Source organism: Moschus berezovskii, chromosome 22 (genome assembly GCF_049115385.1).
Source record: "Moschus berezovskii isolate FMDL1 chromosome 22, NW_MosBer_1.0, whole genome shotgun sequence".
In the NCBI taxonomy this organism is placed as follows: domain Eukaryota; kingdom Metazoa; phylum Chordata; class Mammalia; order Artiodactyla; family Moschidae; genus Moschus; species Moschus berezovskii.
The window spans coordinates 2,661,790-2,676,807 of NC_142481.1; the positions used below are offsets into that span (position 1 = coordinate 2,661,790).

General features: G+C 63.3%; 2 protein-coding genes across 5 annotated transcripts; one reads left to right on the plus strand and one right to left on the minus strand.

Moving 5' to 3' along the window:
* The first annotated feature begins 509 nt into the window (after positions 1-509).
* LENG9 (leukocyte receptor cluster member 9) lies at positions 510-2,258 on the plus strand. Its single transcript, XM_055410620.2, has one exon. The coding sequence runs from the start codon at positions 582-584 to the stop codon at positions 2,256-2,258; it is 1,677 nt and encodes a 558-aa protein (XP_055266595.2). The 5' UTR covers positions 510-581.
* Positions 2,259-2,296: 38 nt separating this feature from the next.
* LENG8 (leukocyte receptor cluster member 8) lies at positions 2,297-12,343 on the minus strand. Of its 4 annotated transcripts, XM_055410556.2 has the most exons (16): positions 12,198-12,342; positions 10,076-10,168; positions 9,306-9,480; positions 8,892-8,993; positions 8,379-8,471; positions 7,910-8,162; positions 7,572-7,713; positions 7,239-7,427; positions 6,694-6,972; positions 6,472-6,612; positions 6,082-6,367; positions 5,581-5,682; positions 5,427-5,495; positions 5,197-5,326; positions 4,903-5,110; positions 2,297-3,473 (listed from the first exon to the last, which is right to left on the minus strand). In XM_055410556.2, exons 2-16 carry the CDS (start codon positions 10,111-10,113, stop codon positions 3,311-3,313), a joined length of 2,370 nt encoding a protein of 789 aa, XP_055266531.1. In that variant the 5' UTR covers positions 10,114-10,168; positions 12,198-12,342; the 3' UTR covers positions 2,297-3,310. The 4 variants fall into 4 exon arrangements, with proteins under 4 accessions (XP_055266531.1, XP_055266530.2, XP_055266527.2 ...); XM_055410555.2 differs by having other exon boundaries at positions 3,330-5,110; positions 7,572-7,710; positions 12,198-12,343; XM_055410552.2 differs by having other exon boundaries at positions 3,330-5,110; positions 12,198-12,343.
* Positions 12,344-15,018: the final 2,675 nt, after the last annotated feature.

Below are 15,018 nucleotides of genomic sequence, written 5' to 3' on the forward strand. Positions count from 1 at the left end.
GGGCCGGCCGAGGGCTGTGTCCCCGGGAGCTCCGCACCGCCGGTGGATCCTGCCCAGGCGGGCTGCCCCTTACCCCGGCAGCGGCCGCGCAGGAAAAGTGGCCGGGAGGAGGCGTGGCCCCCCCTAGGGAAGGGACGCCCCGAGGCCGACAGGGGTGCCCGGAGTCCGGGCTGTGAAGTTCATGCCGAGCCCGCAGGCGTCCGGTTCTCCTGCGGAGGGCGAGGCCCGAGCGGGGCCCGGGGGGGCGTGGCAGCAGGGCAGATCCTTGGTGGGACGGGGGCAGCCAGGTTCTCCGGGGCGCACGAGTGCCGAGCGGCGCTTGCGAGCCCTAGGGGAGCCGAGCGGCTCTGGCTACGCGCCCGGGAGAGGCGGGGCCACACGCGATAAGGGCGTGGGCCGGGGCAGGGCCACAACATAACCCGATCGCACGCAGGTGTCGGGCTTTCCCGGGCTCGGCGCGGGGTGCTTTCCGGGCCGGGCCGGGGCCGGAGCCGCGCCCGTGACGTCACGGCGGGCCGGGCAGGGCTGACCCCGCGAGAAGCAGCCGTGCCGGGCGAGCGCGCCCGCCGTACGCTAAGCCTATGGCGGCGGCCGGAGGGCCGAAGCCGCCCGCGGGGGTCCCAGTGGCGGAACCCGCGCCCCCGCCGGCCTGCCGCTTCTTCCTGGAGGGCCGCTGCCGCTTCGGCGCCCGCTGCCGCCAGCCCCACCCCGGGGCGCCGGCGCCGCCGCAGCCTAGAGGCGAGGCCGAAGACCAGGCCAAAGCCAAGAAGCCGCCGCTGCGCACGGCTGAGGCCGTCATCCAGCGCATCCGCTGGGACCCGCGCCTCGACCCGGCCGACTTCTCCGTGGGCTACGTCGACCGCTTCCTGGGCGTGCGCGAGGAGCCCTTCCTTTCCTTCTGCTGGGACGAGCCGCTAGCGGCGCTCGGGCCGGGCGTTCTGGCCGTGCCTCAGCACCGGGTGCGCTACTTCCGCTTCCGCGGCCGCCTGGTATGGGACCGCGCCTCGCGCACCGACCTCGTCTTCGGCTCCGGCTTGGCGGCCGGCCGTGGGCCCACCATCCTGGACGCGCTCGACGGCGAGGACGCGCACGGAGCCGGAGGTGAGCGCGACGGCGAGGACGCGCGTCGACACGGGGGCGCGCCCCGCCCCGGGGACGTGGATGCGCACGGAGTCGGAGCTGAGAGTGACGGCGTGGACGCGCACCGGCCCGGGCACGTGCACGACGGCGGAGACCGGGGCGGGGACGCGCACGGGAACGGGGATGCGAGTGACGGCGAGGATGCCAACTCAGTCGGAGATGAGCTCGGCGGTGAGGATACGGATGGGACCGGAGGCGCACTGTACGGCGTAGCTGCCACCCGCCTTGGCACCGATGCGGGGGGCTCCGTACAGCCAGCCCAGACGCGACTCCGAGCAGCCTTGGCCTCGGACGGTGGAAGCCCCGAAGCTGGGCGCCTGACGCTGGCAAGCGCATTAGCGAGGACCCAGGAGCAGGAGTCAATGGACCCTGGAGGCCAAGCTTCCCCGTGGATGGCGCCAGGGAGGGCGCTGCAGCCAGCTGCCGCCGCCACCAGGGCCATGGAAACCCGGGGCGGGAAGCCCTCGGAAAGCCTCTCTGAGACGGGAACAGAGTGGGGTCCCGGGGTCTGGCCTGTGGACCGAGAAGCGGCCGGGGCCGTGGGCCCTCGCCAGCCCCGCCCCACGCACTTTGTGGCGCTCATGGTGACGGAGCCTGAGCTGCGGGCTGAGGTGGCCAAGGTCCAGGAAGACCTGGTACGAGACGCACCAGCTTGCGCGGCCTTCACGGTGCCGGCTGAGGCCCTGCACCTGACCCTGGCCCTGCTGAGACTGGCGGGCCCGGGGGAAGTGGCAGCCGCCGTCACCGCGCTCAGACGCGCCCTCTCGGACCCCAGGCTTGAGGTCCCTCCGAGGCTGAGGTTCGGTCGCCCGGTGCGCCTGGCCTCCCACGTGCTCTGCGCTCCCCCGTCCCCACCCCTGGAGAGCCTGGCCCAGAGGCTGAGGCAGAGGCTGGAGGCCGAGGGGCTGAGGGTGCTGCAGCCCCTCGGGGGGATACGCCCCCACCTCACCCTGGTCAAGGTGCCCCAGGGCGCCCAAGTCTGCCTCCCCGAGGTCAGCCCGCGGCAGGAGCTGGGGAGCCAGCCCCTGGAGACACTCTGGCTGTGCCACGTGGGCAGGGCCGGGGGCACCTACCAGGCCGTGGCTGAGCTGCCCCTGGGAGGTCAACCCCAGAAATAAGGGCCGGGCCCCAGACAAGGACAAAGAGCGCACGCGGCTTCTCTCTCTCTCTTTAATTTTGGTTTCTCTCAAGCTTCCAAGTGGTGCTCAGTGCTCCAAGGAAAGAATGAAGGAAGGAAAGGGGAGGGGAAAGGGGGAGAGGGGAGGCAGAGGAGGACATCTGCAAGAGAAGCAGCCTGACAGTCCAGCTGTTCGCAACTCATCGCACCCTCCAGTTACATGGCAGAAGAGGGAGGGAGACGGAAAAGAAAAGGGGAGGAAGAAAAATAACTTAAATAAACACACACAAAAAGAAAAGAGAAGGAAACATGACGTGAGCTGGTGATCCATGAGGCGGGGAGGGAGGGTAACCGCTTTACCTGTGCTGAACCGAGGGAAGAGTGCGAGGAGGGGAGGACGGGGCAGGGGAGACACGGGGGAGGGGGACACGGAGACAACTCAATACAACTGCAGACGAGGCGGCCCGGCCGGCGAGCTCCCGCGGCGGCCTCCGGAATCCTCAGTGTGGCGGCGGCGTGGCGGCTGGCGGCGGCTTCTGGGCTCGGGGGCCGAGGGCAGGGCACAGTCTCTACGCGGCTCCCCTCGCCCCAAACACTGAGGCCCCGGAGGGCTGGCAATAAGAGTCTGTGAAGTGGTGAGCGGCGGGCGGCGGACGTGCCCCTGCCGCGGGCGGGCGCGGGCGGAGCGGCCTGTCTTCTTGCCCTGCCCCCCGGCGTGGGACGGGCCAGGGTGCTGGGTCGGTACCGAAGTACGAGCTCGAGAGAGAGAGAGAAAAAACACTGAGACAGCATTAGTGGAGGGCCAGACGAACAGACCAGCCTACAAACCGCGCCCCCGGCCCTCCGCTGCCCCCCACTCCTTCCCCAGCCCGACCCTCTGAGGCCAAAAATAAAAACGTAGAAAAATCTCTGTACAGACTCCCCGGTGGGAAAACGGGGGCAGGGACGAGGGCTCTTCCTGGAGCCCTCTCCCCACGAATTAATTTACACCCCAAGTTCATGGCTCAAAGACAAGATCTGCAGCCCGGCCCCCCGCCCCCGCGGAACTGGTGCTCAGAAGGCTGGCAGCTGCGCCAGGCTGAGGCGGCAGTCGATGCTGGAGTTGTCCGGGCCCGTGTAGGCCAGGCCCAGGGGCTCCAGGAAGGCCCGGCAGGCGGCCTCGCCCTCGAAGGCCAACTCGGCCTGCAGGTAGGAGACGGGCAGCGCTGGGCGGAAGCTACGGAGACAAGAGGAGACGGTGAGGAAGCAGCGGTGGACACGCGAGGGCCCCACAGGCAGGGACGGCGCGCCCCCTTCGGGCGCCCGAGAGGCTTCCTCAGCACGTCAGCTGCCAGCCCCGCTCCCACCCGCAGCCTCCCCACCGCAGCGGCTCAGGGGGGCCCGGGGTGGGGTTGGGGCCCCAGCCCCGGCTGCGCCCCCCCTCGCCCTCACTTACCTGAGCGGGGGACAGGAGGGGGTGGGAGGGAAGGGCCAGCTGGCTCCTCTGCTGGCCGGGGACCTGCGCAGACCCTCCAAGAGGGCCCACCGCGGCCGGGGGGCGGGGTGATGCGGGGGTGGGGGGGCTGGGCCTATCCGGGGACCGCCCGTCCTGCTTGCCTCACCCTGGTCAGAGCAGGCTGAGCCCCTGGCTGAGAGGAGGCTGGGCCTGTGCGGGCCAGCAGCCCTGTATGCGCGCCCTCCCAGCAGCGGCCCACCCAGCTGTACGCACCCAGGAGCAGGGCTCCCGGGGCAAGGGCCCCGCCACTCAGCATGCGCTGGTAGGGGACACGGGGCCCCTCCTGCCTCGAACCCTGGCCGTCTTGCGGGACTGGCCCTGGGATGGGGTGGTCTCTGCCAAAGACGCCGGCCCCTCAGACACAGGCCCCTCAGCACTCTGGGCGGGCAGCAGCCGTGCCCTGCCCCCGCCGCTGAGTCCGCCCCACTGCCTGTCTTTCCACGGCCCCGCACTCTACTTCACTCCACTTCACTCCACACTGGACCCACAAGGAGCCTCCTAACCTTCAGTGGGTGTCCGTCCCCACCCAGACCACACCCGGTGCCCCCAAGGCCCTGGGACCTCTGAGCAGGGCTTGGCAGCCTGTCACCTCAGGAGGTGGCTCTGCTGGGGGCGACCTGCGCACCGCGGGACGCTCAGTGCATCCCCGGCCTCCAGCCTGGAAGCCAGGAGGACCCCGGCCATGACAAAAGAAGCGGTGTTCTGAGCCCACCTGGGGCGCCTCCCTCCTGACAGATGCGAGCACACTGTCACCTGGGGCAGAGGGCACCCTCTTTGGGAGCCGCCCGCCTTCGCTTGTCTGTGGCACCCAGCCCTACACTCATCTGAGCCCTCACGAGGGCGCGAGGCCCGGTCGCTGAACCCACAGCTGCCCCACGGGGCGCTCAGCCTCAGGAGAGCCGGGGAGGTGGGAGGCCTCGGAGGAAGGGGGCCCCGGACAAGGGGACGATGCGGGGGTGGGCGGTGTCTAGGCTGCGGTGAGCAGAGAACAGCAGGAGAGGAGACTTTGCCCAGAGGGGGGTCCAGACGGAGGGCGGAGCGCACGTGGGGGGGAGGGGGAGGAGACAGGGCGGCCCGCGGCCTGGGCGGGGCCTGAGGCCGGGGCGGGGCGGAGGAGCGCAGGGCCGGGGCGGAGCTCAGCTTTACATACGTTTTGATCATTGCCTTGAGCGCAGCCTTGCGCTCCCGGTCTGCAAACTTGTCCACGAGGTAGCCAGACATGCAGGGTGCGTGAGAGTAGAGCCGGAAGAAGCGGTGGTAGTTGCCCAGAGCCCAGGCGGCCCTGAGCGCCAGAGCGTGGGCCACGCAAGGGTCCGCTTTCAGCTCCCGAGTCAGGTACGCCAGCTCCGTGGTTATGTCTACGGTCAGAGACAAGGGGTCAGGGGGATCGGGGAGACACGGGGTCAGGGGGCTCGGGGGGCCACGTCAGGGGCCCGAGCCTCACCTCCCGAGTTCTTGGTGAAGATGTAATAGAGGATCCGGTAGGCGGTGAACTCGCCCACGTTGCCCGGCAGGTTCTCGGCGTACAGCGACTTGAGCTGTGTCTGGCACTGGTTGAACTCTTCGTGGTCCCCCTGGAGGGCAGGAGGTGAAGGGGCAGGGCGTGAGGGGGCGGAGCGAGGCGGGGCGGGGCGGCTGGAAGCCCGGGCGGGTGGGGCCCTGCCCGCCCCTCACCTTCTCCAAGGCGATGCGCGCGTGGGTCTCGTACACCTCCACCGTAAACTCGGTGCGCACACCCTGCACCTGATGGCGGGAGGGCAGGCGTCATAGCAGAGCCGGCCTCACGCCATCGGCCCCTCACAGGCCCCCTCCCCGGCCCCCGCCTCACCGTGAGGTCCTGGCGGATGGACTTCATCTGCTCGCAGGCAAAGGCGTAGTCCTGCTTCTCCTTCCAGTGGGACTTGACCATGCATAGCGACTTCTTCAGAACCTGGGGCAGGTGCAGTAAGCCTCAGTGTGACCTGGGCAGGACCAGCCGAAGGGCTAAAACCCGCCGGGGGCTCACGGATTTGGGTCCCGGAGTGGGGGCTCCAACATCAGACCCGCAGTGACTGCGCGTCAACATCAGGAACAGGGAGCGCACTCCCAGCCTCAGCCTCCCGCACCCGTGCGCCCTGGGAGGGCACTGCGCCCCACGCCCGGCTCGGGCCTCGGGGACGCACCAGGGCTCGCAGGCACTGGCCTCCTCGGTAGGGGTGGAGGCTGCGAGGCCGGCCCCGTCTCCCGAGGGCAAGGTCTGGGTCAGCACCCCTGGGTGCGCCAGCCCCCCTGCCCGTCAGCGCCCCTCCCTGGCCCGGCCTTGGACGCTGCCCTCACGCCGGGCACTCACCGGCACAGGGCGCACTGTGGACGGGTCGGGGGCACAGGTGAGGCGCAGGTAGTGCTTGGTGACGTCCAGGCAGGTGCCCACGATCTGCAGCTCCTGCCAGTCAGGGTCGGCTGTGCCGCCCTCCAGGCTGCCCACCTGCAGCACCAGGGGCTCCAGGCGCAGGCGGCGCGAGTGTCCGTGCTGGAAGCGCGCTGCCCGCTTCTGCTTCTTCAGCTCGCGCTCTGGCTCCTCACACTCCAGGGCCGCCATCTTCTTGCGGCTGCGCTTGGTGGGCGCCAGGTCATGCCTGGGGGAGGAGGTGGGGGGCGTGAGGAGGTGGGGGGCGTGGCACTGTCCTCTTCCTCCCAGGACCCCCGAACCAGTCCATCCCACCGTTAGCCCAAGGCTCACCTCTTGCCCCGCTGTGCCCGGCCCCGGCCCCGGTCCATGTGGGCCCCCCGGCCGCCCCGGCCCTTAGGGGGTGGGTTCCTGCGGCCCACAGGGTGGCACTCGTTGCCTGAGCAGGAACTCTCGGAATCTGAGTGTGAGTCGCTGCCGGAGGGAGGGGTGGGAAGGTGAGGCCTGGCCCGGCCCCCATGGGGGCCCCCGCCGCCCACCCGGGGCGCCCAGCACCTGCGGCGGAAGTGGCGGGTGGGGGAGCGGGAGGAGGAGCGGGAGCGGGAGTCGGTGCTGGAGGAAGAGCTGTGGTCCTTCATGAAGACATTGCGGTTGCCGAACTTGGTGAAGCTGCTGCCCCGGGCTCGGCCGGCGCCCCCAGCCCCCGGCGTCCCTCGCTGGGACTGGGCACCCCCGCCCCTGGTCGCGGAGGCTGCCCCCCTGGGAGGATGGAGGGTGCTGGGCGCCTCCCACCGCTTCTTCTTGGGGCTCTCGGCCACAGGCTCCCGAGTCAGCCTGAGGACACGGCAGAGCAGAGCATCAGAGCCTGGCGCCCCCCCGCCCTGAGAACGCGCTCGGGAGGAAGGGCGCCTCCCCGGGCGTCACAGTGGCTAACGCGGTGCAGAATGGGGACGTGCTCCGAGCCACTGAATAACACGCAGCAGCTCGCACGCCCCAGGATTCCAGCCCAGCCACCTCCCGCTCCGGACCCAACCCTCCTGCCGGCCTCTGTGCGGGGGGCTGACTTCAGCCGCAGGCCCTGTGTCCCCGCACTGGCTCACCCGGGCAGGGGCTCGCGGCTCCAGTCGATGGTGTAGGCCGAGCCGTCCTGCAGCCGCGCCTGCAGCGCCTCCTTGAGCAGCTTCTCCGTGCGATCCTTGTCCTCCTCCGACTCGCAGGCCGTGAAGCAGCGCTCCACGTACTCCTTCATGTCCTGCGGCCAGTCGTCCGGCTTCCCAGACAGGCTCCCCCTGGTGGAGGCGGGCATGACAGCCGGTTGGGAAGCAGCCCCCACGCCTGGGCCAGGACCCTCCTCAGCCCACTCCTAACACCCAGGAAGCCTGTGGGAGGGAGCGAGCACCGTCCGCTCTCCCAGGGATGGAGCAGGCGGTCACCTGTGGTTCTGGACTTTCTCGGGGTTGGGCTGGGGGCCGAAGCCGCTGTGCTGGCCCTCTGTGGTGGAGCTGAAGTTCTGGTTTGTGACGGGAAAGGGCCGTTTCTGGATGTTGAACTTGAGTCCCCCAGTCCCAGGGGCTGCTGTGAGGGCAGAAAAAGCTGGGGTCAGCTGGCCCTGCCCCTCAGAACCGGACACCCAAGCTGGGAATCCCACCCCCTTCCCGAGCAGTCACACCCACAGCCTGGGTGGTCCCAACACCAGGTCAGAGCGCCCACTTGCTTCCCACCAGTGAGGACCCCGCCCCACGCCCCCCGCTCCCCAAGCTGAGGCGCTCACGCTTCATGCGATTCCACAGCTGCTGGCCCTTCTTGGGCTTTGCAGGCTCAGTGTAGGTGTGCTGCCCGTAGGCCTGGCCCGATGCGGGTCCTGCCTGGCTGTGCTGGGTGGCAGGGGCGGTCCCAGGCTGGGGGCCGCTGCTCAGAGGATGGGCCCCATGCGGGGGGTTGGCGGGCTGGGGGGGCTGGGCCGCGGGCAGCTGCTGAGGAGGCGCCTGGTAGGGCATGCCTTCGTCCATGCCCGGGACGGGGGGCTGTGCGGGGAAATGGGCGCTGAGGGCCAGCCCTTGTTCTGGTTTTCACCGTCGCATCCCTCAGCATGCAGCTTTCCCCACCCTGGCCGCAGAAAAGCCCTCGGGTGCCGACTCAGCTACCACAGCCACCCTGCTGACCGCCAGGGGCCCGGGCTCCTCCTCGCCTCCCATCACACCCCTGCCTGGACGGGCCGCAGGGCTGGGCACAGGTGTTACCTGGTTCAGAGGCCCTTGGTGCTGGGGTGCAGCTGAGCCGTAGGAGCTGGCCATGCCATACTGGGAGGGGGAGCTATAGCTCTGGTACACACTCTGCCGGGGGCAAGGAAGGAAGGGGTCAGCCGCAGGTCCACTCCTTCCGGGCCAGGGGGCCCGGCCCTGCTCTCTCCCAGCCCTCAGTGGCAATCCACCACTGACCTCTAACTCCTCCTCTCTCCACCGCATAAACGCACCAAACTGGCTCATGCTACAGGTTACAAGATAAGATGAAAACCTCCCTGTCCCACATCTCACCATGTTCAGCAGCTGTCTACTGAGCGCTACCCCGTCTAAACACTACAACAGAACAACTGTGCACACAGAAAGCCAGTGCCGATGAAGTCAGCTGCAGACACGTAACGCTCCCCCCAGCGAGTGAAGGAAGAAGGCCAAGCGGAGAAGCTGAGTGGCAGGCAGGGTGAGCGGCGGGCCTGCCGCTCCACGGAAGCTGCCCCGAGCCCACCCCGCACTCACCGCCGGGTAGTAGTAGCCGTAGGGGTAGGCGTAGCTGTACTGCTGGTACCACTGGTAGTACTGCTGCTGCTGCAGGGCCGAGGCCTCCGCCGGCGACACGTACTGTGGGCAGAGGGCGCACGCCTGAGGGCTGTGGGCGGGAGCCCCACCTCCCAGGAGTTCACTGCTCAGGGGTGGAGCCATGTCCACACCTCTCCATGGACAGCCACCCCCTCTGCCATCCCACCCAGGCACCTCTCCCTCCTCAGGCTGGACTCCGAGGTGAGCCCTAGACTCCTCGAGGAGACAGACCGTGTATCCCCACTCAAGGGCTCCGGGAGCATCTTCAGAGCGCCCTGCTCTGGTGATCCCAGAGGACACCCCTGTGCTCCCCACCCCGCTCAGGGTTCCCAGTCCCGCGGGGACTTCTCTCACTTGTGCACTGGCCACAGGCCCATTGCTGCTGGCCTTGGCAGAGCTGCCAGTGGCTCCCGCTTTGCTAATGCTGGCCAGAGCCTGGCGGGCCTTCTCCCACTCCGGATTCTCATGCATGGGAGTCTCCATGCTGTTCTCTCTGCCTGCCCCGGCCACCATGCTGTACTGAGAAGACCTGCAGGAAGAGCACGTGGAGTCAGCCCCCTCTCCCACCACAGACGGTGGGCAGGATGGAGGCCAGCAAACGCCAGGGCTGGAATCCCACAGCCTCAGCGTCTGACCTGAGGCGCACTGAAAGTTCCTGCTCACAGCTCTCTGCGAGCCGTGAACGCCACTGCCTACCTAAGGTGCTTCACCAGATACCAAACAAAAAGATGCCCAGGATCCACAGAACTTAAGACCTGGGGCCGAGCAGGCCTAGATATTTTAGGAATCCACAAATTCTGTCTGATGACCACCTCAGTCAGAAAGTTAATCACCACACTGTTTTGGAAAAAATAAGGAACTAAACAAAAATAAATAAATAGAGTTTGAAGTGTTAGATGCTGCCCCTTTGATCACAGTTGATGAACCGAGTCATCAGAGTTTTGTGACTCAAGCACTGTACTGTGAATGATAAAAGCTCACACAAGCACCTGTCCCCCAGCCCAAGCACAGGGTCCAAGCATCATGACCCCCGTGCTGTGTGAGGGCCCACCCAGAGCCCAACACTGGGCCTTGCTTCCTCTCACCGCCCCCCGCCCCCATGCCATCCCTCCAGCCCCACTAACCAATCTGTGCTGCGCTGATCACCCACGTTGGCCGCCATCTGCACCCTGGGGTGTAAGGGGTGGACCTCGGGAGCCAGAATGCTTTTTCACTGTCTGTAAGGCAAAAAATGTGAGAGTTGGACTGTGAAGAAAGCTGATCACCGAAGAATCGATGCTTTTGAACTGTGGTGTTGGAGAAGACTCTTGAGAGTCCCTTGGACTGCAAGGAGATCCAACCAGTCCATTCTAAGGGAGATCGATCCTGGGTGTTCATTGGAGGGACTGATGCTAAAGCTGAAACTCCAATACTTTGGCCACCTCATGCGACGAGTTGACTCACTGGAAAAGACTCTGATGCTGGGAAAGGTTGGGGGCGGGAGGAGGAGGGGACAAACGAGAATGAGATGGCTGGATGGCATCACCGACTCTGTGGACATGAGTTTGAGTGAACTCCGGGAGTTGGTGATGGACAGGGAGGCCTGGCGTGCTGTGATTCATGGGGTCGCGGAGAGTCGGACACGACTGAGCGACTGGACTGAACTGAACTGAAGGCAAAAAACAAATTAGGGAGAATCAAGAAGGAGCAAGAAACATGTCACAAACCAGCGAAGGGAAGCAGATGACTCACAAGAAGCCGAAGAAGGAAGGAGTCAATGGGGTAAACAGCCTGAAGAGAATAAATAAATAAATGAGCCACAGTCCCAGGGAAAGACCCTGGCCGCCCCCTGCAGCACTCCAGATGGAGAACGAAGGATTTGAAAGCAAAAAAGTTGAAAGGAATTTCCCAAAGAGAAAAAGAAGGATCTGAAACCCAAATGAAGAAAGGGAACGGTTCAAGGGAAACCCTGAGACAGATCAGAGAAGGGGCAGAAGGCGGGTGGGGGGAACCTCAGGCAGGTGTAGAGAGGAAGCGCTAATGAACAAGGGCTGAATGAAGCTTAAAGTTGGGAGGCTGGGAAAGCCCGTAAAGAGGAAAGTGTTTGAGGGAGTCTTGAGAGAAGAGAAGAAAACACTGGAGAATGGAGAAACCTGGAGCCAGAAAAAGGTAAAGAGAAGAGCCCTGAAGTAAAGAAATGAGTTCTTAGAAAACTCTTAAATAGACTAATTTCCGGAAGGTCGCCTAAGGACAGAGAAAACTCTTACACGGGAGGTTCCTAGAAACAGCAGGAGGTCCGGGAGAAGAGGCATCGATCCTCTTGGCTGGAGGTCTGGACAGAAAGTTTTGCGGGTGCCCAAAAAGACCCCTAACATCGTTAGGGGCTTAAAAGCGGGAGGGAGAGGACTGCAACAAAGTAAAGAGCGCCCTGAGGGCGAAGACTGGGTGGGAGGGACCCGGACTCCAGGGGATAACTGAGAAGGATGGGTGTGCCCAAAAGCCTGTCCCGCTGGGGAACCCGGAAGTCCAAGTGGAGCGACAGGAACAGGAGTCTGGAGTCGGGAAAAGTCCTAAAGAAGAAAGGGCCTCAGAGAAGAGACGGAACGGGGGTGAGCGAAAGGGTGAGGGGTGCGGAGGTCGGCGGTCCCGAGAGATGGGGACATCGAGGGGGAGCCCAGGACACGAAGACTTAGGGTAAGGTCTGGTGCAGCTCGGGAGGGAGGTTTCCGGGCACGTCTGAAGAGGAGAAAGGAGACGCGGATGCGAGCGGGGCACCTGGCCCTCCCGCGAGCCCAGGGAAAGCAAACGAGGAAGCCGGCCGGAGGAACAGCCTGCCCGGATCCCGATCTCAGCCATCGGCCCCGGAGCCACCGCCCCGGCCGCGCCGCGCCTGCGCACCACGTCCCGGGGAGCGGGGCGAGGCGCCGAAGAAAGAGCAAGGGGGGCCCATCGCCCGGGGCAACGCGGCCCTCCCGTGGAACCGCCGGGTCAATGGGAGCTGAAGAACGGGGTGCTCGGGGCCCAGGAATTCCGAGCGCGGGAGCGGGAAGCGGCGCCCGACGGCGCAGGCGCGAGGGTGCGCGACCGCCCGCCCCCCTCCCCGCGCGCAGGCGCACTGGCCCGCGTCCCCGCCACACCCTGTCGTCGCTCGCGCGCGGCGTCCGTTGGTGCGACGGCCGCCAAGGCCTCGGGGGCCGCGGGGCGGAAGGCCAGAAGGAAACGCCGTCTCCGCCCGCCCGCCCGGCCACCCCCGCTCTCCACACCCACCTCGGCCGTACGACCCCGGGACTCGTCAGCGGCGGCTCCAGAGGACGGCAACACGGCTCCGCGACTGCTCTCGACCTGGCTGGCTCCTGTCTTTAAGTTTCGACGTCCGGACCGCGGCGTCTTGACGTCACGCCGATGCTTCGCCCCGCCTCCCGTCGCCGCGGGCAGCCAATAGACGCCGCGAACTTGATTAGAACCCGTCCTCCTGTGACGCAACCACGGGGGTGGGCATTTTAGGACTAGGCAGAAACCGGAGTGCGGACGGTGGCCCTGAGGGGACACGCTCAGTAGAGCGCTCGGGCCCCGCGCCCTCCCAGGCATCCTTATTTTGGCCCAGCTGGTGGCAGCCATTAGTATTACTATTTCTAGGTATAAATCGGTGTTCTGAGTAGTTCTGAGAGTTCCCACCGTGCAGTGATGTGGGACGATGGACCCAAAGAAGGCCTGAGAACAGCCTCCGGCCGGAAAGGAGAACTTCCCTAGGAAATGAAACTGGAAGTGTGCAAACACATAGGGGCGGGAAGCAGGCGTAGCTTGGGGATTGCGGGGTGGCTCTGGTGGAACAGAAGTGAGGGGTCCTGGCGTTAAGAGATAGGTCTGTGGATGTTTGCAGGTAGCAGGTTCTGAAAGGCCATCCTTGTCCGGCTGAAGAACTGGGACCCTCCCGTTTAAAAAGGGCTTCCCCAGTGGCGCTAGTGGTAAAGAACCTGCCTGCTAGTGCAGGAGACACAGGTTTGATTCCTGGGTCAGGGAAGATCCTCTGGAGGAAGGCATGGCAACCCACTCCGGTATTCTTGCCTAAAGAATCCCATGGACAGAGGATGCTAGAGAGCTGCAGTCCATAGTAGACTGTTTCAAAGAGTCGGACACGACTGAAACGATTTGACACACACACGCACAATTTAAACAGGCCTGTTTTTAGATTCCTTGCAAGTAATCTTTTCAGTAATCCTGTTCCCACCCACGATTCTGAATGATAGAATTATGCACTGCAGTTCACGGGCAGGTCACTGTAGTTGCAGTAGGTGGTATTTAAGAAGCAGCGATTTCTTTCCGATTTTCTATTATTAAAAACTTTTCTGTTGATAATTGCGTATCATTTTGTTAGTATTAGCACAGTGATTTTTTTTTTTATTCCTTCACTTTTTAAATTAAACTTTTCGTTTTATAGCAATTTTAGGCTTACGATAAATATTGCAAAGGTAATTCAGAGTCCTGCCTATCCTACACCCAGTTTCCCTGCAATGCTGTAGTATGTTAAAACTAAGACACCAACGTTGGCACAATATTGTTAACTGCAGACTTTGTTTGAATTTCACCACTTTGCCCAGAAAATGAAAATAGATTTATCTTTTGTTAAAGTTAGAGCAAAATGTTTTTTTTCCTTGATTAGGACTGTAGCCTACCAGGCTCCTCTGTCCATGGAATCCTCCAGGCACAAATACCGGAGTGAGTAGCCATTCCCTTCAAGGGGGATCGAACCTGGGTCTCCTGCATTACAGGGAGTCTCTTAAGCATCCGAGCCACCAGGCTTCCCAGTTAATTATGACTCCCGGGAAATCAGGCAGCGTGAATCTCAGAGTACTCTGTGAATGTCCAGCACATCCAGGGGCATCGGGTTCTGAACACAGACTCAGAGGCACTAGAGGGCAGCATTTGAGAGCAAAGTGGCTAGAAGAGCCTCCAGGCCAACCCCTCCACAGGGCACCAAACAGCTCACCAAACAGGTCATGAGAGTGACCTGCGGGTTGCCCGGTGTCCCTCTTTGGACAGTGGTCCATGTCTCTTTCCCAGCTTCAGGCCCACACGTCAAGGGCTTTCTTGAACATTCCTTGCAATGCACAAGATGGAAATGATTAGCAAGCATGGAGCAGTACCCCCATGGCAGGCCCTGCCACATTAGGCATCTGGTGCTTTGGGCCAACAGGCCTTGACCTGAAACCGTAGGGGCTTTTTTCAAGAGAACATTTGGTTTATTTTCCACAGAGGACATGACCCTCAGTACCCTGCTCAGCATCAAGAGTAACCCCATCAGTGTTCCCACAGAGACACAGATGGACATTCACACCAGACAGGCAACTTGTTGTTGTTTAGTTGCTCAGGTATGTCCGACTCTTTTGCTGCCCCGACTCTTTAGCAACCCCATGGACTGTATAGTCTACCAGGCTTCTCTGTCCATGAGATTCTCCAGGCAACAATACTAGAGCATGTTGCCATTCCCTTCTCCAGGGGATCTTCCTGACACAGGGATCGAACCCAGGTCTTCTGCACTGCAGGCAGATTCTTTACCACTGAGCCACCGGAGACGCCTAGTTTTAAAGTGCACTTACTAATCATCAGGGTTTGAAGCCTTTTAGTCTGTCCCCTGGTGTTGGGATTTTCATTTTGTTGAATGATCTTCTCCCTTGCTTATTTTTATGCTGGGAGGTCTTTTTCTTGATTTGTGGATGTAACTTCGCAGCTTATATGTATAAAGAATTATCTATTTCATTGTTGTTGTTTAATTTTCCCCAGACTGTCAATCTGCCTCTGGACTTTATGGTATTTTTCTCAACCCACAATTTGTCAAATAAGTTACTTTTTTGTTTCTGTCTTCAGGATATCTCACTGAAAGCCCTCCCTCTACAACTGAGAGATACAAGAGTCTCCTCCTTTTTCTTGAAATACTTCTGTCCCCTTGTGCTGTGCTATGCTTAGTTATTTAGTCGTGCCCGACTCTGCAACCCTATAGACTGTAGCCCGCCAGGCTCCTCTGTCCATGGGATTCTCCAGGCAAGAATACTGGAGTCGGTTGCCATGCCCTCCTCCAGGGAATCTTCCA

Bases quoted from the DNA above. Each gene is read 5' to 3' on its own strand.
- LENG8 (XM_055410552.2), bottom strand. From the start codon at position 10,113: ATGGCGGCCAACGTGGGTGATCAGCGCAGCACAGATTG. The intron at 6,613-6,693 runs GTGCTGGGCGCC...TCCCTCCGGCAG, and splicing joins ACCCGCCACTTCCGCCGCAG to CGACTCACACTCAGATTCCG. The intron at 6,368-6,471 runs GTGAGCCTTGGG...CTCCTCCCCCAG, and splicing joins CGGGCACAGCGGGGCAAGAG to GCATGACCTGGCGCCCACCA.
- LENG9 (XM_055410620.2), top strand. From the start codon at position 582: ATGGCGGCGGCCGGAGGGCCGAAGCCGCCCGCGGGGGTCCCAGTGGCG.